This window comes from Hyperolius riggenbachi, chromosome 4 (genome assembly GCF_040937935.1).
Source record: "Hyperolius riggenbachi isolate aHypRig1 chromosome 4, aHypRig1.pri, whole genome shotgun sequence".
Taxonomy (NCBI): Eukaryota; Metazoa; Chordata; class Amphibia; order Anura; family Hyperoliidae; genus Hyperolius; species Hyperolius riggenbachi.
Window position 1 is genome coordinate 4400351 of NC_090649.1, and position 25535 is coordinate 4425885.

A 25535-nucleotide genomic window follows, 5' to 3' on the forward strand; every position below is an offset into this window, starting at 1 on the left:
TAGCGCTGCATAGTCTCTGACGTCAGACGCTATGCGCTGCTAGCATGTATGAGTGTATGCGGAACCCGGCGAGATGGATAGAAACCGCGTGGTGACCGTCCATGCCGGGTAACAGCCGCATGCACACGTACACGGTAGCGCTGCATAGCCTCTGACGTCAGACGCTATGCGCTGCTAGCATGTATGAGTGTATGCGGAACCCGGCGAGATGGATAGAAACCGTGTGGTGACCGTCCATGCCGGGTAACAGCCGCATGCACATGTACATGGTAGCGCTGCATAGTCTCTGACGTCAGACGCTATGCGCTGCTAGCATGTATGAGTGTATGCGGAACCCAGCGAGATGGATAGAAACCGCGTGGTGACCGTCCATGCCGGGTAACAGCCGCATGCACATGTACATGGTACCGCTGCATAGTCTCTGACGTCAGACGCTATGCGCTGCTAGCATGTATGAGTGTATGCGGAACCCGGCGAGATGGATAGAAACCGCGTGGTGACCGTCCATGCCGGGTAACAGCCGCATGCACACGTACATGGTAGCGCTGCATAGTCTCTGACGTCAGACGCTATGCGCTGCTAGCATGTATGAGTGTATGCGGAACCCAGCGAGATGGATAGAAACCGCGTGGTGACCGTCCATGCCGGGTAACAGCCGCATGCACATGTACATGGTACCGCTGCATAGTCTCTGACGTCAGACGCTATGCGCTGCTAGCATGTATGAGTGTATGCGGAACCCGGCGAGATGGAAAGAAACCGCGTGGTGACCGTCCATGCCGGGTAACAGCCGCATGCACACGTACATGGTAGCGCTGCATAGTCTCTGACGTCAGACGCTATGCGCTGCTAGCATGTATGAGTGTATGCAGAACCCGGCGAGATGGATAGAAACCGCGTGGTGACCGTCCATGCCGGGTAACATCCGCATGCACACGTACATGGTAGCGCTGCATAGTCTCTGACGTCAGACGCTATGCGCTGCTAGCATGTATGAGTGTATGCAGAACCCGGCGAGATGGATAGAAACCGCGTGGTGACCGTCCATGCCGGGTAACAGCCGCATGCACACGTACATGGTAGCGCTGCATAGTCTCTGACGTCAGACGCTATGCGCTGCTAGCATGTATGAGTGTATGCGGAACCCGGCGAGATGGATAGAAACCGCGTGGTGACCGTCCATGCCGGGTAACAGCCGCATGCACACGTACATGGTAGCGCTGCATAGTCTCTGACGTCAGACGCTATGCGCTGCTAGCATGTATGAGTGTATGCAGAACCCGGCGAGATGGATAGAAACCGTGTGGTGACCGTCCATGCCGGGTAACAGCCGCATGCACATGTACATGGTAGCGCTGCATAGTCTCTGACGTCAGACGCTATGCGCTGCTAGCATGTATGAGTGTATGCGGAACCCAGCGAGATGGATAGAAACCGCGTGGTGACCGTCCATGCCGGGTAACAGCCGCATGCACACGTACATGGTACCGCTGCATAGCCTCTGACGTCAGACGCTATGCGCTGCTAGCATGTATGAGTGTATGCGGAACCCAGCGAGATGGATAGAAACCGCGTGGTGACCGTCCATGCCGGGTAACAGCCGCATGCACATGTACATGGTACCGCTGCATAGTCTCTGACGTCAGACGCTATGCGCTGCTAGCATGTATGAGTGTATGCGGAACCCGGCGAGATGGATAGAAACCGCGTGGTGACCGTCCATGCCGGGTAACAGCCGCATGCACACGTACATGGTAGCGCTGCATAGTCTCTGACGTCAGACGCTATGCGCTGCTAGCGTGTATGAGTGTATGCGGAACCCGGCGAGATGGATAGAAACCGCGTGGTGACCGTCCATGCCGGGTAACAGCCGCATGCACACGTACATGGTAGCGCTGCATAGTCTCTGACGTCAGACGCTATGTGCTGCTAGCATGTATGAGTGTATGCAGAACCCGGCGAGATGGATAGAAACCGCGTGGTGACCGTCCATGCCGGGTAACAGCCGCATGCACATGTACATGGTAGCGCTGCATAGTCTCTGACGTCAGACGCTATGCACTGCTAGCATGTATGAGTGTATGCAGAACCCGGCGAGATGGATAGAAACCGCGTGGTGACCGTCCATGCCGGGTAACAGCCGCATGCACATGTACACGGTAGCGCTGCATAGTCTCTGACGTCAGACGCTATGCGCTGCTAGCATGTATGAGTGTATGCGGAACCCGGCGAGATGGATAGAAACCGTGTGGTGACCGTCCATGCCGGGTAACAGCCGCATGCACATGTACATGGTAGCGCTGCATAGTCTCTGACGTCAGACGCTATGCGCTGCTAGCATGTATGAGTGTATGCGGAACCCGGCGAGATGGATAGAAACCGCGTGGTGACCGTCCATGCCGGGTAACAGCCGCATGCACACGTACATGGTAGCGCTGCATAGTCTCTGACGTCAGACGCTATGCGCTGCTAGCATGTATGAGTGTATGCGGAACCCGGCGAGATGGATAGAAACCGCGTGGTGACCGTCCATGCCGGGTAACAGCCGCATGCACATGTACATGGTAGCGCTGCATAGTCTCTGACGTCAGACGCTATGCGCTGCTAGCATGTATGAGTGTATGCGGAACCCGGCGAGATGGATAGAAACCGTGTGGTGACCGTCCATGCCGGGTAACAGCCGCATGCACACGTACATGGTAGCGCTGCATAGTCTCTGACGTCAGACGCTATGCGCTGCTAGCATGTATGAGTGTATGCGGAACCCGGCGAGATGGATAGAAACCGCGTGGTGACCGTCCATGCCGGGTAACAGCCGCATGCACATGTACATGGTACCGCTGCATAGTCTCTGACGTCAGACGCTATGCGCTGCTAGCATGTATGAGTGTATGCAGAACCCAGCGAGATGGATAGAAACCGCGTGGTGACCGTCCATGCCGGGTAACAGCCGCATGCACATGTACATGGTAGCGCTGCATAGTCTCTGACGTCAGACGCTATGCGCTGCTAGCATGTATGAGTGTATGCAGAACCCGGCGAGATGGATAGAAACCGCGTGGTGACCGTCCATGCCGGGTAACAGCCGCATGCACACGTACATGGTAGCGCTGCATAGTGTCTGACGTCAGACGCTATGCGCTGCTAGCATGTATGAGTGTATGCAGAACCCGGCGAGATGGATAGAAACCGCGTGGTGACCGTCCATGCCGGGTAACATCCGCATGCACACGTACATGGTAGCGCTGCATAGTCTCTGACGTCAGACGCTATGCGCTGCTAGCATGTATGAGTGTATGCGGAACCCAGCGAGATGGATAGAAACCGCGTGGTGACCGTCCATGCCGGGTAACAGCCGCATGCACACGTACATGGTAGCGCTGCATAGTCTCTGACGTCAGACGCTATGCGCTGCTAGCATGTATGAGTGTATGCAGAACCCAGCGAGATGGATAGAAACCGCGTGGTGACCGTCCATGCCGGGTAACAGCCGCATGCACATGTACATGGTAGCGCTGCATAGTCTCTGACGTCAGACGCTATGCGCTGCTAGCATGTATGAGTGTATGCAGAACCCGGCGAGATGGATAGAAACCGCGTGGTGACCGTCCATGCCGGGTAACAGCCGCATGCACATGTACATGGTAGCGCTGCATAGTCTCTGACGTCAGACGCTATGCGCTGCTAGCATGTATGAGTGTATGCGGAACCCGGCGAGATGGATAGAAACCGCGTGGTGACCGTCCATGCCGGGTAACAGCCGCATGCACATGTACATGGTAGCGCTGCATAGTCTCTGACGTCAGACGCTATGCGCTGCTAGCATGTATGAGTGTATGCAGAACCCGGCGAGATGGATAGAAACCGCGTGGTGACCGTCCATGCCGGGTAACAGCCGCATGCACACGTACATGGTAGCGCTGCATAGTCTCTGACGTCAGACGCTATGCGCTGCTAGCATGTATGAGTGTATGCGGAACCCGGCGAGATGGATAGAAACCGCGTGGTGACCGTCCATGCCGGGTAACAGCCGCATGCACATGTACATGGTAGCGCTGCATAGTCTCTGACGTCAGACGCTATGCGCTGCTAGCGTGTATGAGTGTATGCGGAACCCGGCGAGATGGATAGAAACCGCGTGGTGACCGTCCATGCCGGGTAACAGCCGCATGCACACGTACATGGTAGCGCTGCATAGTCTCTGACGTCAGACGCTATGCACTGCTAGCATGTATGAGTGTATGCGGAACCCAGCGAGATGGATAGAAACCGCGTGGTGACCGTCCATGCCGGGTAACAGCCGCATGCACATGTACATGGTAGCGCTGCATAGTCTCTGACGTCAGACGCTATGCGCTGCTAGCGTGTATGAGTGTATGCGGAACCCGGCGAGATGGATAGAAACCGCGTGGTGACCGTCCATGCCGGGTAACAGCCGCATGCACATGTACATGGTAGCGCTGCATAGCCTCTGACGTCAGACGCTATGCGCTGCTAGCATGTATGAGTGTATGCAGAACCCGGCGAGATGGATAGAAACCGCGTGGTGACCGTCCATGCCGGGTAACAGCCGCATGCACATGTACATGGTAGCGCTGCATAGTCTCTGACGTCAGACGCTATGCGCTGCTAGCATGTATGAGTGTATGCAGAACCCGGCGAGATGGATAGAAACCGCGTGGTGACCGTCCATGCCGGGTAACAGCCGCATGCACATGTACATGGTAGCGCTGCAAAGTCTCTGACGTCAGACGCTATGCGCTGCTAGCATGTATGAGTGTATGCGGAACCCAGCGAGATGGATAGAAACCACGTGGTGACCGTCCATGCCGGGTAACAGCCGCATGCACACGTACATGGTAGCGCTGCATAGTCTCTGACGTCAGACGCTATGTGCTGCTAGCATGTATGAGTGTATGCAGAACCCGGCGAGATGGATAGAAACCGCGTGGCGACCGTCCATGCCGGGTAACAGCCGCATGCACATGTACATGGTAGCGCTGCATAGCCTCTGACGTCAGACGCTATGCGCTGCTAGCATGTATGAGTGTATGCAGAACCCGGCGAGATGGATAGAAACCGCGTGGTGACCGTCCATGCCGGGTAACAGCCGCATGCACATGTACATGGTAGCGCTGCATAGTCTCTGACGTCAGACGCTATGCGCTGCTAGCATGTATGAGTGTATGCGGAACCCGGCGAGATGGATAGAAACCGCGTGGTGACCGTCCATGCCGGGTAACAGCCGCATGCACATGTACATGGTAGCGCTGCATAGTCTCTGACGTCAGACGCTATGCGCTGCTAGCATGTATGAGTGTATGCGGAACCCGGCGAGATGGATAGAAACCGCGTGGTGACCGTCCATGCCGGGTAACATCCGCATGCACATGTACATGGTAGCGCTGCATAGTCTCTGACGTCAGACGCTATGCGCTGCTAGCATGTATGAGTGTATGCGGAACCCAGCGAGATGGATAGAAACCGCGTGGTGACCGTCCATGCCGGGTAACAGCCGCATGCACACGTACATGGTAGCGCTGCATAGTCTCTGACGTCAGACGCTATGCGCTGCTAGCATGTATGAGTGTATGCGGAACCCGGCGAGATGGATAGAAACCGCGTGGTGACCGTCCATGCCGGGTAACAGCCGCATGCACACGTACATGGTAGCGCTGCATAGTCTCTGACGTCAGACGCTATGCGCTGCTAGCATGTATGAGTGTATGCAGAACCCGGCGAGATGGATAGAAACCGCGTGGTGACCGTCCATGCCGGGTAACAGCCGCATGCACATGTACATGGTAGCGCTGCATAGCCTCTGACGTCAGACGCTATGCGCTGCTAGCGTGTATGAGTGTATGCGGAACCCGGTGAGATGGATAGAAACCGCGTGGTGACCGTCCATGCCGGGTAACAGCCGCATGCACATGTACATGGTAGCGCTGCATAGTCTCTGACGTCAGACGCTATGCGCTGCTAGCATGTATGAGTGTATGCAGAACCCAGCGAGATGGATAGAAACCGCGTGGTGACCGTCCATGCCGGGTAACAGCCGCATGCACACGTACACGGTAGCGCTGCATAGTCTCTGACGTCAGACGCTATGTGCTGCTAGCATGTATGAGTGTATGCGGAACCCGGCGAGATGGATAGAAACCGTGTGGTGACCGTCCATGCCGGGTAACAGCCGCATGCACACGTACATGGTAGCGCTGCATAGTCTCTGACGTCAGACGCTATGCGCTGCTAGCATGTATGAGTGTATGCAGAACCCAGCGAGATGGATAGAAACCACGTGGTGACCGTCCATGCCGGGTAACAGCCGCATGCACACGTACATGGTAGCGCTGCATAGTCTCTGACGTCAGACGCTATGCGCTGCTAGCATGTATGAGTGTATGCGGAACCCGGCGAGATGGATAGAAACCGCATGGAGGCTGAGACTGGACAGGAAATGTATAAATGCACACATAAACATTGCGGTGTCAGCGTCGGAGGGTTTTGTCATTTTGTCGCTTGTTCCAACATTGGCTGTTGTGCCGCCGTACACCCAACCAACCAACTTCGGCCCGACATCTTGCAGCCTGCGCGATCTACCATGTGACCAATTTCCATCCTGAAATTGGTCTCTTTGTCGCTCTGGCATTCACTTGGCAGCACCTTTACTGTCTTCTCAAACATGCTTTTATATCAGATTACGTACAATTCAGTATACACACAGTCCCCTACTTACAAACGAATCCAGCTGCAAGGTTTCAGACATGCAAAAAAGTTGTCTTCATGTATAAAATATACAATCCTGTTTGTTTATTACATCATTTTGTTGTTAAATGATACAGTATTGTATAAAAATTTATAGGTCGTTTAAAACACTTAAAATGCTTTTTTGGCTGTACTCAATGCGCTTTTGATCTAGTTGGACATCTACTGCAGTTAAAGGGATACTGTAGGGGGGTCGGGGGAAAATGAGCTGAACTTACCCAGGGCTTCTAATAGTCCCCCGCAGACAACCTGTGTTGGCGCAGCCACTCACCGATGCTCCGGGCCCGCCTCCAGTTCACTTCTGGAATTTCTGACTTTAAAGTCAGAAAACCACTGCGCCTGCACGCCCGTGTCCTCGCTCCCGCTGATGTCACCAGGAGTGTACTGCGCAGACACAGACCATACTGAGCCTGCGCTGTGCGCTCTTGATGACATCAGCGGGAGCGAGGACACGGGCGTGCAGGCGCAGTGGTTTTCAGACTTTAAAGTATGAAATTCCAGAAGTGAACCGGAGGCGGGGCCGGAGCATCGGTGAGTGGCTGCGCCAACACAGGATGTCTGCGGGGAACCGTTAGAAGCCCCGGGTAAGTTCAACTCATTTTCCCCTGACCCCCCTACAGTATCCCTTTAATGCTAGATGTCCAAACCAGAGTTTTCTGAAAGTAAAACCTTTATTCAAGTTTTACTATGGCTATCATTCATGAAAGTGCTGTCGGTACAGGAAATCAGTGCGGGAAAACACTGCTGGCGGATTTTTAGACTTCTGGGTGGGCATTCATAAAAAAGTATCCATGTGCGGAAGCAGTGCAGAGATTCCCCGAGCTAAGCTGGCGGTAGGCAGGCGGTAGGCAGGCGGAGACACGGAAGCTGCAGAGTTGATACATTTCTCCGTGTTCCGCTCTGCTGCAGCTGCCTGGGAGGTCTCTGTGTCTCCATTCACTTACATTGGTATCGCCACATCAGAGGGAGCGGTACTTCCCGACCTCACACCGCTTGCGGTAATCTTCATGAATGAACATTTTGCTACATTTGTTCCGATAATCACCGCACAAGGCGGTGTTCCGAGTAATATATTCCGACTAATTCTGATAGCACTTTTTTCACCAACTTGCAAGTACTTTTTCAATTTTACAATGCATCAAATTATTTAAAATTGAGGATGAAAAATGATCTCCCAGGAGAAAACCCAGGAGAAAATGCTAATTGCATATAGGCCAATGGCCCACAAACAGTTCACTTCTTCTCCCAAGTTTTCTCCCAGGAGAAAATGGTTCATTTTCTGTTTAACCTTCCTGGCGGTAAGCCCGAGCTGAGCTCGGGCTATGCTGCGCAGGAGGATATCTCTGCCTCTAGTGGGGCGATTTGCCCCATTCAAAGTGCCGTGCGCGCAGCTAGCACTTTGCTAGCCGCACGTACAGCTCGATCGCCGCCGCTCTGCGGCAATCGCCCGTACGCAGCGGCGCAAGAGGGCCCCCCCCCGCCAGAGCCCTGCGCTGCCCGGACCAATGAGTTCCAGGCTGCGCTATGGGCTGGATCTGAGGCATCTGACGTCAGGACGTCGGCTGACGTCCATGACGTCATTTCGATCGTCGCCATGGCATTCCCCTGTTTGCTATTGATGCCGGCGAGGATCGCACTAGAGGGACACATGTGCCCTCTAGTGGTGTTTCATGTAGCTACCACTCAGGTAGCTTTACATGAAACAAAAAAAAATAAATAAAAAAAAATGGATTTCTGCCTATTTGGCAGAAAAAATTAACCGCCAGGAAGGTTAAAATAACTTTTAGGACTCTGCAACTGAAATATTAAAAAAGTTCCAAAAAGTAGGTGAAAATGACTGTCACAATTCCTCTGAGTATTGTCTTGCTTGCTGGTGGCTTAATAAGGAGTGGCTCTATCACCTTAGAGAAAGCTCCGGAGAATGAGTGATTAATAAGGAGTGGCTCTATCACCTTGGAGAAAGCTCCGGAGAATGAGTGATTAATAAGGAGTGGCTCTATCACCTAAGGCCCGGTTCACATTGGCGGTCGCCGTCCGGAATCGCCGTGCCGGAGCCGCACCGCTTGCAGAACGGACGGAACGGACGCACGGCATAGCAATGAAAGCCTATGCGTCCGTTCACATGCGTCCGTTCTGCCGGACCGGAGCCGGACCGGATCCGGATCGGATCCAGACTCCGGCATCCGTTCCAACATGCGCTATTTTTTGGTCCGGCTCCTCCGGCAGCCGTATCCGGGGCGGAGCCGGACTGCACCATCCGGCCAATACAAAGCAATGAGAGCCGGAGAGCGCACAACACACTGGCTACAAAAACCGAACGTTCTACCCCACTTCCTATGCATTTTGGATGGGGACCACATGGGCCCAGCGTTCAAAGAGTGGGGCAGCAGCGATTTCATGCTGGAGCTCGTTTTGGCAGCAACATGTCTGATATGTCTGACAAGGAGGCGAACAACAGGAAGGAGAGAATTCCCAGGTTTACGAGTAAAAAATGCCTGGATCCATGGTCCCAACTGCAGTCTCTGTATCCACGGATGGTCTCCACACATCCACCTGTCTCCAACAATGACCCCAGACCCTTCTGCTGACCTCCCAGACCCCAGGTATTTACAGGATGTTATCTCCTTAAGAAACTGGATCCGGACCGCAACCGTGTTCACACCGCACGGAAACCGGATGCAAACAGACCGGATCCGGATAGGAACCGTACGGATCAGGTCCGGTCCGGATACGGTGCGGTCCGGACATCCGGTGCGGTTTTTACTAAACCGCAAGTGTGAACGGGGCCTTAGAGAAAGCTCCGGAGAATGAGTGAATAATAAGGGTCATGGCCCACATGCACGTTCCTTTTTCTCCCGACTTTCCTCCTTGGAGATCATTTTTTTTATCTTCCTCTCTTTAAAATAACTATTCAGCAATCTGCAATTAAAAAACTACCTACAAGTTGCTTACTGACAAGTTAAATTATCACCTAGGGGAGAAACTCAGTAGAAAAATGAAATTACATATGGCCCATGGTGTCTGCTAAATAACCCTTGGCCATCTATTTTCTACTGATTCAACTTCTAGAAGAAACCTATCTTCAACAGCTACTTACAGTGGGTTGCAAAAGTATTCAGCCCCCTTGAAGTTTTCCACATTTTGTCACATTACTGCCACAAACATGCATCAATTTTATTGGAATTCCATGTGAAAGACCAATACAAAGTGGTGTACATGTGAGAAGTGGAACAAAAATCATACATCATTCCAAACATTTTTTACAAATAAATAACTGCAAAGTGGGGTGTGCGTAATTATTCGGCCCCCTGAGTCAATACTTTGTAGAACCACCTTTTGCTGCAATTACAGCTGCCAGTCTTTTAGGGTATGTCTCTACCAGCTTTGCACATCTAGAGACTGAAATCCTTGCCCATTCTTCTTTGCAAAACAGCTCCAGCTCAGTCCGATTAGATGGACAGCGTTTGTGAACAGCAGTTTTCAGATCTTGCCACAGATTCTCGATTGGATTTAGATCTGGACTTTGACTGGGCCATTCTAACACATGGATATGTTTTGTTTTAAACCATTCCATTGTTGCCCTGGCTTTATGTTTAGGGTCGTTGTCCTGCTGGAAGGTGAACCTCCGCCCCAGTCTCAAGTCTTTTGCAGTCTCAAAGAGGTTTTCTTCCAAGGTTGCCCTGTATTTGGCTCCATCCATCTTCCCATCAACTCTGACCAGCTTCCCTGTCCCTGCTGAAGAGAAGCACCCCCAGAGCATGATGCTGCCACCACCATATTTGACAGTGGGGATGGTGTGTTCAGAGTGATGTGCAGTGTTAGTTTTCCGCCACACATAGCATTTTGCATTTTGGCCAAAAAGTTCCATTTTGGTCTCATCTGATCAGAGCACCTTCTTCCACATGTTTGCTGTGTCCCCCACATGGCTTGTGGCAAACTGCAAACGGGACTTCTTATGCTTTCTGTTAACAATGCCTTTCTTCTTGCCACTCTTCCATAAAGGCCAACTTTGTGCAGTGCATGACTAATAGTTGTCCTATGGACAGAGTCTCCCACCTGAGCTGTAGATCTCTGCAGCTCTTCCAGAGTCACCATGGGCCTCTTGACTGCATTTCTGATCAGCGCTCTCCTTGTTCGGCCTGTGAGTTTAGGTGGATGGCCTTCTCTTGGTAGGTTTACAGTTGTGCCATACTCCTTCCATTTCTGAATGATCGCTTGAACAGTGCTCCGTGGGATGTTCAAGGCTTCGGAAATCTTTTTGTAGCCTAAGCCTGCTTTAAATTTCTCAATAACTTGATCCCTGACCTGTCTGGTGTGTTCTTTGGACTTCATGGTGTTGTTGCTCCCAATATTCTCTTAGACAACCTCTGAGGCTGTCACAGAGCAGCTGTATTTGTACTAACATTAGATTACACACAGATGCACTCTATTTAGTCATTAGCACTCATCAGGCAATGTCTATAGGCAACTGACTGCACTCAGATCAAAGGGGGCCGAATAATTATGCACACATCACTTTGCAGTTATTTATTTGTAAAAAATGTTTGGAATCATGTATGATTTTCATTCCACTTCTCATGTGTACACCACTTTGTGTTGGTCTTTCATGTGGAATTCCAATAAAATTGATTCATGTTTGTGGCAGTAATATGACAAAATGTGCAAAACTTCAAGGGGGCCGAATACTTTTGCAACCCACTGTATGTGTACATGGGCCTCTGGAGGTGGCCTTTCTTATCTTGGAACCTACTGTGGTGGGACACACATCTTTAGCTAGTCGTTTTTAGATGATGTCTGTCATGGTGGTTGGCACTATCAGCCCCATTACTTGCCTTGTCCTTTGATAACGCCACCTCTACGTGTTTGGAGATCTCTGTGTTCTTGGTCTGCTCACTCAGGATCTGTTCCCCATGAATGGACTGGAGAAGGACCTCTGTGCAACGAGTCAGGGAATGACCGGTCAGCCGCTGTATATAACACAGGAACATCATGTTATGGTAGCAGGAGCTATAAGAAAGGAAATACATACCGTGCCCTGGAAGTTTGGGCAAGGCATAAGAAGATGACTCCAGTGCAGAAGACAATGGTGCTCATGGAGTTATTGATGGAGTTATTGATGGTACAGAAGCTAAATATGGAAAAAGGAGAGGTGGAAGATTAGCAACCACTGAAGCTAATGGTAAGGTAATTGTTAGAAGGATAAGGTTGGGGATCTTTGATGAGAGTTAGGATTAGGGTGAGGTTAACATTATCAGTTAGGGTCAGGGAGTTAGAGATAGGCATAGAAGTTAGAGAAAAGCATCAGTAGAAGTGGTTGGGGGTTTCCATCTTTGAGAGATGGTTGTTAAGATTTGGAAAGTCGTAATGAACCTAAAGGTGGCCATACACTGGTCGATTTGCCATCATATTCGACCAACAGACAGATCCCTATCTGATTGAATCTGATCAGAGAGGGATCGTATGGCTACCTTTACTGCAAACAGATTGTGAACTGATTTCAGCCTGAAACCGATCACAATCTGTTGTGGTGGTGCTGCTGCTGCCGCCGCCCCCCCCCCCCCCCACATACATTACCTGCTCCGCTGGCGCGACTCCCGGGTCTCTCTCCGCTCTTCTTCTCCGCTCCGGTCTCCGGCTCCAGCATGCTTCACTTCTTCCTGCCCAGCAGGAAGTTTAAACAGTAGAGTGCCCTCTACTGTTTAAACTTCCTGCCGGGCAGGAATAAGTAAAGGCATGCCGGAGACCAGAGCGGAGAAGAGCGGAGACGAGCGGGGGCAGTCGCGCCGGCGGAGCAGGTAATGTATTGCAGCTCTATTGCGTCGGTCGTCAGGCACTCGAACGCCGCTAGCGATGCGCTCTTTACCCGCGGGCGATCGACGGTTATTTTCCGCACGGCGCGATCGATGGGATCGGACGAAATGAATCGAAATTCGGCGTGTAGCGCGAACGATTGGCAGCAGATTCGATCCCAGTGATCGAATCTGCTGTCGAAACGGCGGTAAATCGGGCCAGTGTATGGCCAGCTTAAGATTTATGGCCGATCATTAAAAACTCCACCCAAATCCGTACTTTCTCCTCTGTCAATTATCGCTGTTCCTCACTATCAGTCCCTACACAGGCTTCCTAGCAACCTTCAGAATGTAGCTGAGGTCTAACATACTGACTGCTAAGCAATTTGGTATCCTGTGTCTTCTACAGTCCACCTAAAACTGATATAAAAGATTTGCCTCAACCACAAACTGCTTTTCTCCTCCATTTCTTGTCCACACTTTCAAGAGTTCTCTTGTGTTATAACCATTCTCTGGAGCTCTCTCCAAGACTCTATTACACATTCAACAACTATGTATGCTCCTCAATACACCATTTAAATCCATATTTTCATAAAGGCAAATGAAAAAGGGACTTAGGGAGTGGCAGAGCATATTTTCACCGGTAGACTCACCTGGAGAGTGGAGACCGCTCTGTGGAAATGTTTGGTGTTACTGATTCTGAAATCCACCGGGAAGTTTCGGTATATTCGACCCTTCAGAACATGGGCCCCACTGGTCACCGTGTTCAGGATCCACTTACTGCTTAGTTCCCTCTGGAACTTCTGATGGGGAAAGACCAACAATCCTGTTACAAACACAAGCAATTGCAACGTTCCGACAAATGTTCTCTCAGCCATCAAGGTCTTCTGATTATGTTTTAGTGTCAACCAGCTTTTACAACATTCTTTCTGAGCAATTTAGATACTTAATTTCTACTAGATGTCAATGCTTTAGGTCTACATATTCAGCTTCATCCACACTGACTTCACAAGACCAGAGCACAGAAATGACGACTGACAAGTACCTGGATGAACGCCCCCTCATACTCCAGGAATAAGATTGGCCACGTGATACTCATGATGTTGGGAATGATCTTCTTGGTGGAATCCTAATGGAGATAAGGATGGTGTCATACATTCTTATATATCAGTCAGAGAGAAGATGGAGTAGATACAGTAGATGGAGATATAGGGACCTCAAGTCATGTTACAACAAGTTCCCACTGGCAGCTTACAACCAACCATATACAACCAAACCTTCCATCACTCGTTACCTCTGCAAGATTTACCAAAGAGTAAAAGGACTCCACTAGATCCCACAACAAACTCTGGTACTGCTTTATTTCATTCTAGACTTGATCCTTTGGATTTTGATACTTAGATTTAAAAAAACAAAAAAAACATACTTTATAATTTGAGTTAAAAAGTAAGCAGTGTAAGTATATTTGGTGCTGGCCCAATGACCACCTGCCGATAGCACAAGGGTCTCTGTATGGAAGTCACCACACGTGGTCTGAATACCTTGAGTACTTTAGAGAAGCCAGCCTAGTGTTAATGTTTAGTGAGGGTCTTCTCCAGTACTGATGCCTCCAAACAAGGTGGTACAAACAATTATCTCACTCATGACCTACCAGTAATTATTTACTATAAGAAAATATGTGGTGGTCATAACTAGGACTACAGACATAATACCTGATGGCCTCAATTCTGCGAGCAGTGACGTAGCTAAGGAGCTATGAGTGCCAGAGCAAATTATACAATGGGGCCCCCAAGCACTCTGTACATGGCAATTGAAACTGTCCTCCAAAACCTGGCAAGGACAACCACAGTGTCGGAGGTGCAAGAGGGGGATGGTGAACAATCTGTTAATAATAACCACTATTCAAAGTATCGATAGAAGTGATTATCACCAGCACATGACCAATAGAGAGCTAATACCACACGCCTCAATGTGCGGTTGCAACCAAGGGCAGAGCGATAGCCATACCAGCTGCTATGGGGCACTGGAGTATAGAGGGCCCAGTGGGTACTTGAGGTATTCACCATTAACTTTCTTGTTTTCCTCCACCCTCTGACTGTGTCTCAGTGCTCATGGACTATGTGCAGAGAATGTAAATTGCCAGTTAACTCACATCCATAGGGTAGGGGCAGGCGGCATTGCTCAAGAGTGCCTCCATCTGAGGGCCCCATGAAAGCTTTGCTATGGGGCCCCATAATCTCAAGCTATCTCACTGCACCCCCTATTGCTACGCCGCTGTCTGTGAGAAATGATAGTATAGCCTCTCCTATCGCACATCTCAGAACTTCCTGACATCCAAACAGAACTTTTCAGATCTTCATACTTATAAAGCCTCCTACGCAGATAACATTACCATTAATGACGGCTGATCAATTCAATCCAACACATTTTTTAGTAGAGAAACCAACTTTACCACTTCCATGTGATACCTACAGTGTCCAAAATCTGCTGGCCCGCATACAATATGGAGGTGGTTAAATTGCCCAGTCATTGGCCAAGCAAAATTGGATGTGTATCAGGCTTAAAGCGGGGACAAAAGGAGACAATGCGCTCATTTTCACTTAGTGATCTGCCACGGTGAATCGCTGTACAATCGCTGGACTATTTGCTGAGGTGGCCCAGAACATTCATCTGGGCGGAGTTTTCTAAAGCACATGGACTCACGGTTCCTTTACAACTGTCCGCTTACTAACTGATTCTCATCGTCTTTCTGGTGGTAAAACAACCGCTGTATGAAAGGGAAAATTCTGAGCTGGAAGGAAAATGCATCATCAAATGAAGAACCTTACATACTGCATGGATTGTACCGTTTCCCGTCTGAGCAATCTGAGAGGCCCATGGACGGTTGACAGGGAATGATAGGTTACGAGGGCAGCAGAAGAAGACAGGAGACTGGAGGAGGGACACACTATATACTCACCGGCAGATACTGCCCTGCTGTGGCATGAGAAATGGCGTGGATATTTGATGTCTTCTCCTTCACCATCTCCACCATCTTCTCCACCTCACTGACTTCATCTGTGGACAGAGAGAAGTATCCACGTTAGGAAAGATAATCACCCTGACACTCAACTAGGAGCCACGAGTACAGCCATAGAGACCAGCTCTTACTGTAGGACAGGGAGTCTCTACCCACCTTCTCCCCATAATACCCTTGTCTTCATGGAGGAACTACCGGAACCATGCTTTTTTGAAAGTGTATGGAGAGTTCTCTCGACTATATGTCTTTGTGGCGGTTTACGAAACTCCATTGGATTTGGTCAGTGAGAGTGTCCATATCTACCTCTCCTGCCTTCACTGCAAGTTGTTCCTCCATCTCTCTGGGCGTTCCTGGGATGGTGAGGGGGAAGTAAAGCCATCTCAATCTCATCACTTTCCTCAAAAGGAATATATTAACCCAAGTCCATCTACAGATGGGAGGGGAGGCGGGTTCTCTGACCGCCTCTTTCTGCAGCCATGCAAGCTGTTTTTAGTCCGCACAACGCCACAGCGTGCCACAGACTGAGAGGAGCATGAATAAACTGTAAACAGAAAATTTCCACAGACTGATTGCCCATTTCTCCTGCTTTGGCAATGCCTGTATGTATCTAGGCCATGCCAATAAAGCTATCTCTGCTTAGATTAGTGTCAGAGCGCATACCATGGGCGATATATAATGATTGGTAATAATGAACTGTTAGATTTTTATGAATGACTATGAATGACTATGGTTACTGTTTCAGTAATACGGGAAGGGGGAGGGCAGAGAGAGCACTCTGCCGCAGAATCATATGAATGCCATTTTCTGCATTGTGGTGCGATGGGGGTGGAGCAATGCAAATGCAATCACAAAGTATGTTTTATACTTTGTGATTGCATTTACATTTGCATTGCTCCACCCCCATCGCACAACAATGCAGAAAATGGCATTCATATGATTCTGCGGCAGAGTGCTCTCTCTGCCCCCCCCCCCCTTCCCGTATTACTGAAACAGTAACCATAGTCATTCATAGTCATTCATAAAAATCTAACAGTTCATTATTACCAATCATTATATATCGCCCATGGTATGCGCTCTGACACTAATCTAAGCAGAGATAGCTTTATTGGCATGGCCTAGATACATACAGGCATTGCCAAAGCAAGAGAAATGGGTAATCAGTCTGTGGAAATTTTTTGTTTACAGTTTATTCATGCTCCTCTCAGTCTGTGGCACGCTGTGGCGTTGTGTGCACTAAAAACAGCTTGCATGGCTCCCCTCCCATCCGGCTTCAATAGAAAAAACATAGGGAAATTGAATAGGAAGTCTTAATATGAAAATCATACAATAGAAGCCTTTGGGTTCTTTTGCAATTTCCCTGTAATGGTGCTAATCGCGGCTTTGTGGCAGAGGAGGGATAGGAGTGAGGAATTGGCAGAGGGATGTCCTAGGGTTAGGCGTTGGTAGAGGGAGGTCTTCGGGTTAGGCATTGGTAGAGGGAGGTCTTAGGGTTAGGCGTTGGTAGAGGGAGGTCTTAGGGTTAGGCATTGGTAGAGGGAGGTCTTAGGGTTATGCATTGGTTGAGGGAGGCCTTAGGGTTAGGCATTGGTAGAGGGAGGTCTTAGGGTTAGGCGTTGGTAGAGGGAGGTCTTAGAGTTAGGCGTTGGTAGAGGGAGGTCTTAGGGTTATGCATTGGTAGAGGGAGGCCTTAGGGTTAGGCATCGGTAGAGGGAGGTCTTAGGGTTATGCATTGGTATAGGAAGGTCTTAGGGTTATGCATTGGTAGAGGGAGGTCTTAGGGTTAGGCATTGGTAGAGGGAGGTCTTAGGGTTATGCATTGGTAGAGGGAGGTCTTAGGGTTATGCATTGCTAGAGGGAGGTCTTAGGGTTAGGCATTGGTAGAGGGAGGTGTTAGGGTTATGCATTGGTTGAGGGAGGCCTTAGGGTTATGCATTGGTAGAGGGAGGTCTTAGGGTTAGGCATCGGTAGAGGGAGGTCTTAGGGTTATGCATTGGTATAGGAAGGTCTTAGGGTTATGCATTGGTAGAGGGAGGTCTTAGGGTTATGCATTGGTAGAGGGAGGTCTTAGGGTTAGGCATTGGTAGAGGGAGGTCTTAGGGTTATGCATTGCTAGAGGGAGGTCTTAGCGTTAGGCATTGGTAGAGGGAGGCCTTAGGGTTAGGCATCAGTAGAGGGAGGTGTTAGGGTTATGTATTGGTAGAGGGAGGTCTTAGGGTTAGGCATTGGTAGAAGGAGGTCTTAGGGTTATGCATTGGTAGAGGGAGGTCTTAGGGTTATGCATTGGTAGAGGGAGGTCTTAGGGTTATGCATCAGTAGAGGGAGGTGTTAGGGTCATGCATTGGTAGAGGGAGGTCTTAGGTTTAGGCATCAGTAGAGGGAGGTGTTAGGATTAGGCATCAGTAGAGGGAGGTGTTAGGGTTAGGCATCAGTAGAGGAAGGTCTTAGGGTTAGGCATCAGTAGAGGAAGGTCTTAGGGTTAGGCATCAGTAGAGGGAGGTTTTAGGGTTAGGCATCAGTAGAGGGAGGTGTTAGGGTTAGGCATCAGTAGAGGAAGGTCTTAGGGTTAGGCATCGGTAGAGGGAGGTGTTAGGGTTAGGCATCAGTAGAGGGAGGTGTTAGGGTTAGGCATCAGTAGAGGAAGGTCTTAGGGTTAGGCATCGGTAGAGGGAGGTGTTAGGGTTAGGCATCAGTAGAGGGAGGTATTAGGGTTAGGCATCAGTAGAGGGAGGTGTTAGGGTTAGGCATCAGTAGAGGAAGGTCTTAGGGTTAGGCATCGGTAGAGGGAGGTGTTAGGGTTAGGCATCAGTAGAGGGAGGGTTCTGTGTGAGAGTAGGGTTTGATCAAAGTAAAATATTGGTAATGTTTACGAATATTCTACCATTGGCATTAAAAAGTAGACTATCAGTAATTTTACTGATACTCTACTAGTGGCAATATCCGGCATTATTTATTCTAGGCGCCCTAATTACATGTGCTCATCTACTGTGCAGTGAGTGACTGGTGGGGGGGGGGGGGGGGACTCCTGGTTAGGGATGCTCGCTGGATTCCGCGATTCTGGGCAGCCGCAGAATTGGGCCAATTCCAATTCCGCCGGTCGGAACGGAATTGCTATAGCTCTAAAACGGAACTGCGCGGAACGTTTTTGAATTCCGCGGATTTTTAGCATGTCAAAAGCCAACTCACATTGGCTGGGAATTGAACCCAGGTCTCAGTGTGTGGTAGGTAACTGACTTAACCACTATACCACCAACACCACATGCTGAAGCCAGCCTAGCATGTACCATTATGCTTAATCCAAGAGAAAAATTAGCTTGCTTAAGGATTTGTAGCCAGGCATGGCCTTGCCTTTTGTGTTCAACGGTTACATAGTTACATAGTTACATAGTTACATAGTTATTTTGGTTGAAAAAAGACATACATCCATCGAGTTCAACCAGTACAAAGTACAACTCCAGCCCGTCCCCCACATACCCCTGTTGATCCAGAGGAAGGCGAAAAACCCCCCACAAGGCATGGTCCAATTAGCCCCAAAAGGGAAAAATTCCTTCCTGACTCCAGATGGCAATCAGATAAAATCCCTGGATCAACATCATCAGGCATAACCTAGTAATTGTAGCCATGGATGTCTTTCAATGCAAGAAAAGCATCTAAGCCCCCTTTAAATGCAGGTATAGAGTTTGCCATAACAAATTCCTGTGGCAATGCATTCCACATCTTAATCACTCTTACTGTAAAGAACCCTTTCCTAAATAAATGGCTAAAACGTTTTTCCTCCATGCGCAGCTCATGTCTTCTAGTCCTTTGAGAAGGCCTAGGGACAAAAAGCTCATCCGCCAAGCTATTATATTGCCCTCTGATGTATTTATACATGTTAATTAGATCCCCTCCAAGGCGTCTTATCTCTAGACTAAATAAACCCAGTTTATCTAACCTTTCTTGGTAAGCGAGGCCTTCCATCCCACGTATCAATTTTGTAGCTCGTCTCTGCACCTGCTCTAAAACTGCAATATCTTTTTTTGTAATGTGGTGCCCAGAACTGAATTCCATATTCCAGATGTGGCCTTACTAGAGAGTTAAACAGAGGCAATATTATGCTAGCATCTCGAGTTTTTTTTTCCCTTTTAATGCATCCCAAAATTTTGTTCGCTTTAGCTGCAGCGGCTTGGCATTGAGTATGATTATTTAACTTGTTGTCGATGAGTACTCCTAAGTCCTTCTCCAGTTGTCCGAAGAGAACCCCAGATGGCCAGGTAGATTCATCTCTCTCTCTCTCTCTCTCTCTCTCTCTCTCTCTCTCTAGTAGGGATGGTCACCGCTTTCCGCAGAATTGTATTTTCTGGAATTTTTAGGCGGAAATTGATCATTCCGTTCCGTTTGGGCGGAACGGAATTGCTTTTTCAATCTGGCGGAATTCCAAAAATGCCTGTAAAATTCTGCCGGTATCCATTGATGGTTTTAAGCTGAAAATTCAGTTCCATGGCATCAAGTCCTAGAGAGAGAGAGAGAGAGAGCTCATTTTTTTCTTGGGTATATCACAATAGTTCATGCTAGGCTGGCTTCAGCATGTAGTGTTGGGGGTATAGTGGTTAAGTCAGTTACCTACCACACACTGAGTCCTGGGTTCAATTCCCAGCCAATGTGAGTTGGCTTTTGACATGCTACAAATCCTTAAGCACGCTAATTTTTCTCTTGGATTGATCATAATGGTACATGCTAGGCTGGCTTCAGCATGTAGTGTTGGTGGTATAGTGGTTAAGTCAGTTACCTACCACACACTCAGACCTGGGTTCAATTCCCAGCCAATGTGAGTTGGCTTTTGACATGCTACAAATCCTTAAGCCTGCTAATTTTTCTCTTGAATTGATCATAATGGTACATGTTAGGCTGGCATCAGCATGTAGGGTGGTGGTATAGTGGTTAAGTCAGTTATCTACCACACACTGAGACCTGGGTTCAATTCCCAGCCATGGTGAGTTGGCTTTTGACATGCTACAAATCCTTAATCATGCAAATTTTTCTCTTGGATTGATCATAATGGTACATGCTAGGCTGGCTTCAGCATGTAGTGTTGGTGGTATAGTGGTTAATTTAGTTACCTACCACACACTGAGACCTGGGTTTAATTCACAGCTTTTGACATGCTACATATCCTTAAGCAAGCTAACTTTTCTCTTGGATTGATCATAATGGTACATGCTAGGCTGGCTTCAGCATGTAGTGTTGTTGGTGGTATAGTGGTTAAGTCAGTTACCTACCACACACTGAGACCTGGGTTCAATTCCCAGCCATGGTATGTAAGCTGACTTTTGAAATGCTACAGTTCCCTGGAAGATGAGACTCTCCTTCTTCCGGGAGGAGGGAATAGGGAGGGAGAAAGGAGGAAAGGACTAAGTTAATAGGGACTATGGGCCACCATATAGGTAAATAAGGTTACTTTAGTGATTTTTTTCAATTTTTCCGACGGAATCCAGAATTCCACGGGATTTTGTTCAAATCCGGCGGAATTTTCATAGCGACGGAATTTAACACTGACGGAATCCGTGATTTCCGGCGGAGCGGAATTTGCTCTTTCTGATCATCCCTACTCCTGGTCAGATCTTGCAGTGATGGTCGCTGTCAGCTGATGAGGGGGTGGAGATAAGACATGCTGGGTGAATTCCTGGAGACAGCTCTTTGTCCGGTATGTCAGGCGTGTGTGCGTGCCAAGCTCTGCAGGGAGGTTTATCACCACTATCTGTAATCAGCAGAGCGACATTCCCAGCGTGTGATTTCCTGACCAGATATTGGCAGCAGCCAGCAGAACCTCTTTGACCTCCATCATACGGCTGCTGAATGCAGTGAGGTCACCATGCAATGAATGCAGTGAGGTTACCATGCAATGAATGCAGTGAGGTCACCATGCAATGAATGCAGTGTAGTCACCATGCAATGAATGCAGTGAGGTCACCGTGCAATGAATGCAGTGAGGTCACCGTGCAATCAATGCAGTGAGGTCACCGTGCAATGAATGCAGTGAGGTCACCGTGCAATGAATGCAGTGAGGTCACCGTGCAATGAATGCAGTGAGGTCACCGTGCAATGAATGCAGTGAGGTCACCGTGCAATGAATGCAGTGAGGTCACCATGCAATGAATGCAGTGTAGTCACCATGCAATGAATGCAGTGAGGTCACCGTGCAATGAATGCAGTGAGGTCACCGTGCAATGAATGCAGTGAGGTCACCGTGCAATGAATGCAGTGAGGTCACCGTTCAATCAATGCAGTGAAGTCACCATGCAATGAATGCAGTGAGGTCAGCATGCAATGAATGCAGTGAAGTCATCATGCAATGAATGCAGTGAAGTCATCATGCAATGAATGCAGTGAGGTCACCGTGCAATGAATGTAGTAGGATGACCATGCAATGAATGCAGTGAGGTCACCATGCAATGGATGAAGTAAGATCACCATGCAATGAATGCAGTAAGGTCACTATGCAGAAAATGCAGTGAAGTCACCATGCAATGAATGCAGTGAGGTCACCATGCAATGAATGCAGTGAGGTCACTGTGCAATGAATGCAGTGAGGTCACCGTGCAATGAATGCAGTGAGGTCACTGTGCAATGAATGCAGTGAGGTCACTGTGCAATGAATGCAGTGAAGTCACCATGCAATGAATGCAGTGAGGTTGTCATGCAATGAATGTAGTGAGGTCACCGTGCAATGCAAGCAGTGAGGTCACTGTGCAATGAATGCAGTGAGGTCGCCATGCAGTGAATGCAGTGAGGTCGCCGTGCAGTGAATGCAGTGAGGTCACTGTGCAATGAATGCAGTGAGGTCATTGTGCAATTAATGCAGTGAAGTCACCATGCAATGAATGCAGTGAGGTTGTCATGCAATGAATGCAGTGAGGTCACTGTGCAATTAATGCAATGAAGTCACCATGCAATGAATGCAGTGAGGTTGTCATGCAATGAATGCAGTGAGGTCGCCATGCAGGGAATGCAGTGAGGTTGCCATGCAGTGAATGCAATGAGGTTGCCATGCAGTGAATGCTGGGGGGGGCAGACAGGATTGGGGGGCATACTGGACACTGGGGGGCAGACAAGATGCTGAGGGTGCAGATGGGATGCTGGGGGGGGGGGGGGCAGACAGGACATTGGTGAGGGGCAGATGGGATACGGGGGCGTGGGGGGCAGACGAGATGCTGGAGGGGCAGTAGGGATGCTGGGGGGGCAGACAAGATGCTGGGGGGGGGGGGGGCAGACGGGATATTGGTGGAGGGCAGATGGGACACAGGGGCATAGGGGGCAGATGGGACGCTGGCGGGGCAGACCGGAACTCTGGTGGAGGCCGGGCAGGCGGGACGCTCAACTGCTTGACAAGCCCGCCATTCTGCTGCCCGTGTGATCCAGGCCTCACAGGTGTTCTGGGTGAATCTGGCTGTGGAGAGTCTGGCCACATGTGGGAACACGTCTGTGCGCTCTGCAGGTGTTACTGTACTTCACATGTGTATTTTGTTATATACAGAGGAGGGGGTTCTACCAGTGTTACCCTTTCTAGGGTTATTATTGGCCAATATATCATTACAATATTGTGGTTTATACAGCTCATATACATGATATCAGGCCTGAATGGAGCTGCAAGAAGAATAGCAACAATACAGGAGGAGTGCAGCAGTGCAAGCTTCCTGTGGTGTGACACAACATGTTTCGTGGCCGTCCACATCTCTTCCTCAGGGCTACAGTGCCTGCCTGATAGAGATGCTAAACATTCTGCCTTCCATTGCATATGCATCTGAACCAATGACAACCAGCAGAAGGTGAGACAACACAGAGAATAGCCTCCCCCTCCCCCCTACAATTACCCCCAGATGTCTCGCAGCACATTTCTCGTGGATCCCGTGTGTGTTGGACTTACCATCCTGAGTGAACAGGAAGAGGACGGTGTCCACCTCAGAGACAGATGGGAGGACGTTCTTCACAAAGTCTTCATGAGAGATGGCAAAGGCCGCACCCTGCAGGCAGGAGGAGAGGGAGGATCAGGGGGCAGGCGCTGAAAGGCAAGTATGGGTGGCAAGCAAGTATGGATGGCAGGCAAGTATGGAGGACAGGCAAGTATGGAGGACAGGCAAGTATGGAGGACAGGCAAGTATGGAGGACAGGCAAGTATGGAGGACAGGCAAGTATGGAGGACAGGCAAGTGTGGAGGACAGGCAAGTGTGGAGGACAGGCAAGTATGGGTGACAGGCAAGTATGGAGGACAGGCAAGTGTGGAGGACAGGCAAGTGTGGAGGACAGGCAAGTGTGGAGGACAGGCAAGTATGGAGGACAGGCAAGTGTGGAGGACAGGCACATATGGATGACAGGCAAGTGTGGAGGACAGGCAAGTGTGGAGGACAGGCAAGTGTGGAGGACAGGCAAGTATAGGTGACAGGCAAGTGTGGAGGACAGGCAAGTGTGGAGGACAGGCAAGTGTGGAGGACAGGCAAGTGTGGAGGACAGGCAAGTGTGGATGGCAGGCAAGTGTGGATGGCAGGCAAGTGTGGATGGCAGGCAAGTGTGGAGGACAGGCAAGTGTGGAGGACAGGCAAGTGTGGAGGACAGGCAAGTATAGAGGACAGGCAAGTGTGGAGGACAGGCAAGTATGGAGGACAGGCAAGTATGGAGGACAGGCAAGTATGGAGGACAGGCAAGTATGGATGACAGGCAAGTATGGAGGACAGGCAAGTATAGAGGACAGGCAAGTGTGGAGGACAGGCACGTATGGAGGACAGGCAAGTATGGATGGCAGGCAAGTATGGAGGACAGGCAAGTATGGAGGACAGGCAAGTATGGAGGACAGGCAAGTATAGAGGACAGGCAAGTATGGAGGGCAGGCAAGTATGGAGGACAGGCAAGTATAGAGGACAGGCAAGTATGGAGGGCAGGCAAGTATGGAGGACAGGCAAGTATGGATGGAAGGCAAGTGTGGGTGACAGGCAAGTGTGGAGGACAGGCAAGTGTGGAGGACAGGCAAGTGTGGAGGACAGGCAAGTGTGGAGGACAGGCAAGTATGGGTGACTAGCAAGTGTGGAGGACAGGCAAGTGTGGAGGACAGGCAAGTATGGGTGACTAGCAAGTGTGGAGGACAGGCAAGTATGGATGGCAGGCAAGTATAGAAGACAGGCAAGTGTGGAGGACAGGCAAGTATGGAGGACAGGCAAGTATGGAGGACAGGCAAGTATGGAGGACAGGCAAGTATGGAGGACAGGCAAGTATAGAGGACAGGCAAGTGTGGAGGACAGGCACGTATGGAGGACAGGCAAGTATGGATGGCAGGCAAGTATGGAGGACAGGCAAGTATGGAGGACAGGCAAGTATGGAGGACAGGCAAGTATGGAGGACAGGCAAGTATAGAGGACAGGTAAGTATGGAGGGCAGGCAAGTATGGAGGACAGGCAAGTATGGATGGAAGGCAAGTATGGGTGACAGGCAAGTGTGGAGGACAGGCAAGTGTGGAGGACAGGCAAGTGTGGAGGACAGGCAAGTGTGGAGGACAGGCAAGTATGGGTGACTAGCAAGTGTGGAGGACAGGCAAGTGTGGAGGACAGGCAAGTATGGGTGACTAGCAAGTGTGGAGGACAGGCAAGTGTGGATGGAAGGCAAGTATGGATGACAGGCAAGTGTGGAGGACAGGCAAGTGTGGAGGACAGGCAAGTGTGGAGGACAGGCAAGTGTGGAGGACAGGCAAGTATGGGTGACTAGCAAGTGTGGAGGACAGGCAAGTGTGGAGGACAGGCAAGTATGGGTGACTAGCAAGTGTGGAGGACAGGCAAGTGTGGATGGAAGGCAAGTATGGATGACAGGCAAGTGTGGAGGACAGGCAAGTGTGGAGGACAGGCAAGTGTGGCGGACAGACAAGTATGGATGACAGGCAAGTATGGAGGGCAGGCAAGTGTGGAGGACAGGCAAGTATGGAGGGCAGGCAAGTATGGATGGAA

At 49.8% G+C, this 25535-nt stretch overlaps 1 protein-coding gene across 2 annotated transcripts in view; it reads right to left on the reverse strand.

The window, feature by feature from the left end:
• Window positions 1–25535, reverse strand: part of GCKR (glucokinase regulator) — a 174891-nt gene that overhangs the window by 68507 nt on the left and 80849 nt on the right. For both annotated transcript variants that reach the window (XM_068279823.1, XM_068279822.1), the window contains 5 exons: window positions 23474–23570; window positions 15514–15611; window positions 13600–13683; window positions 13208–13357; window positions 11598–11732 (listed from right to left, as the gene is read on the reverse strand). In XM_068279823.1, coding sequence (XP_068135924.1) covers window positions 11598–11732; window positions 13208–13357; window positions 13600–13683; window positions 15514–15611; window positions 23474–23570 — 564 coding nt within the window. The remainder of the gene's footprint in view (window positions 1–11597; window positions 11733–13207; window positions 13358–13599; window positions 13684–15513; window positions 15612–23473; window positions 23571–25535) is intronic.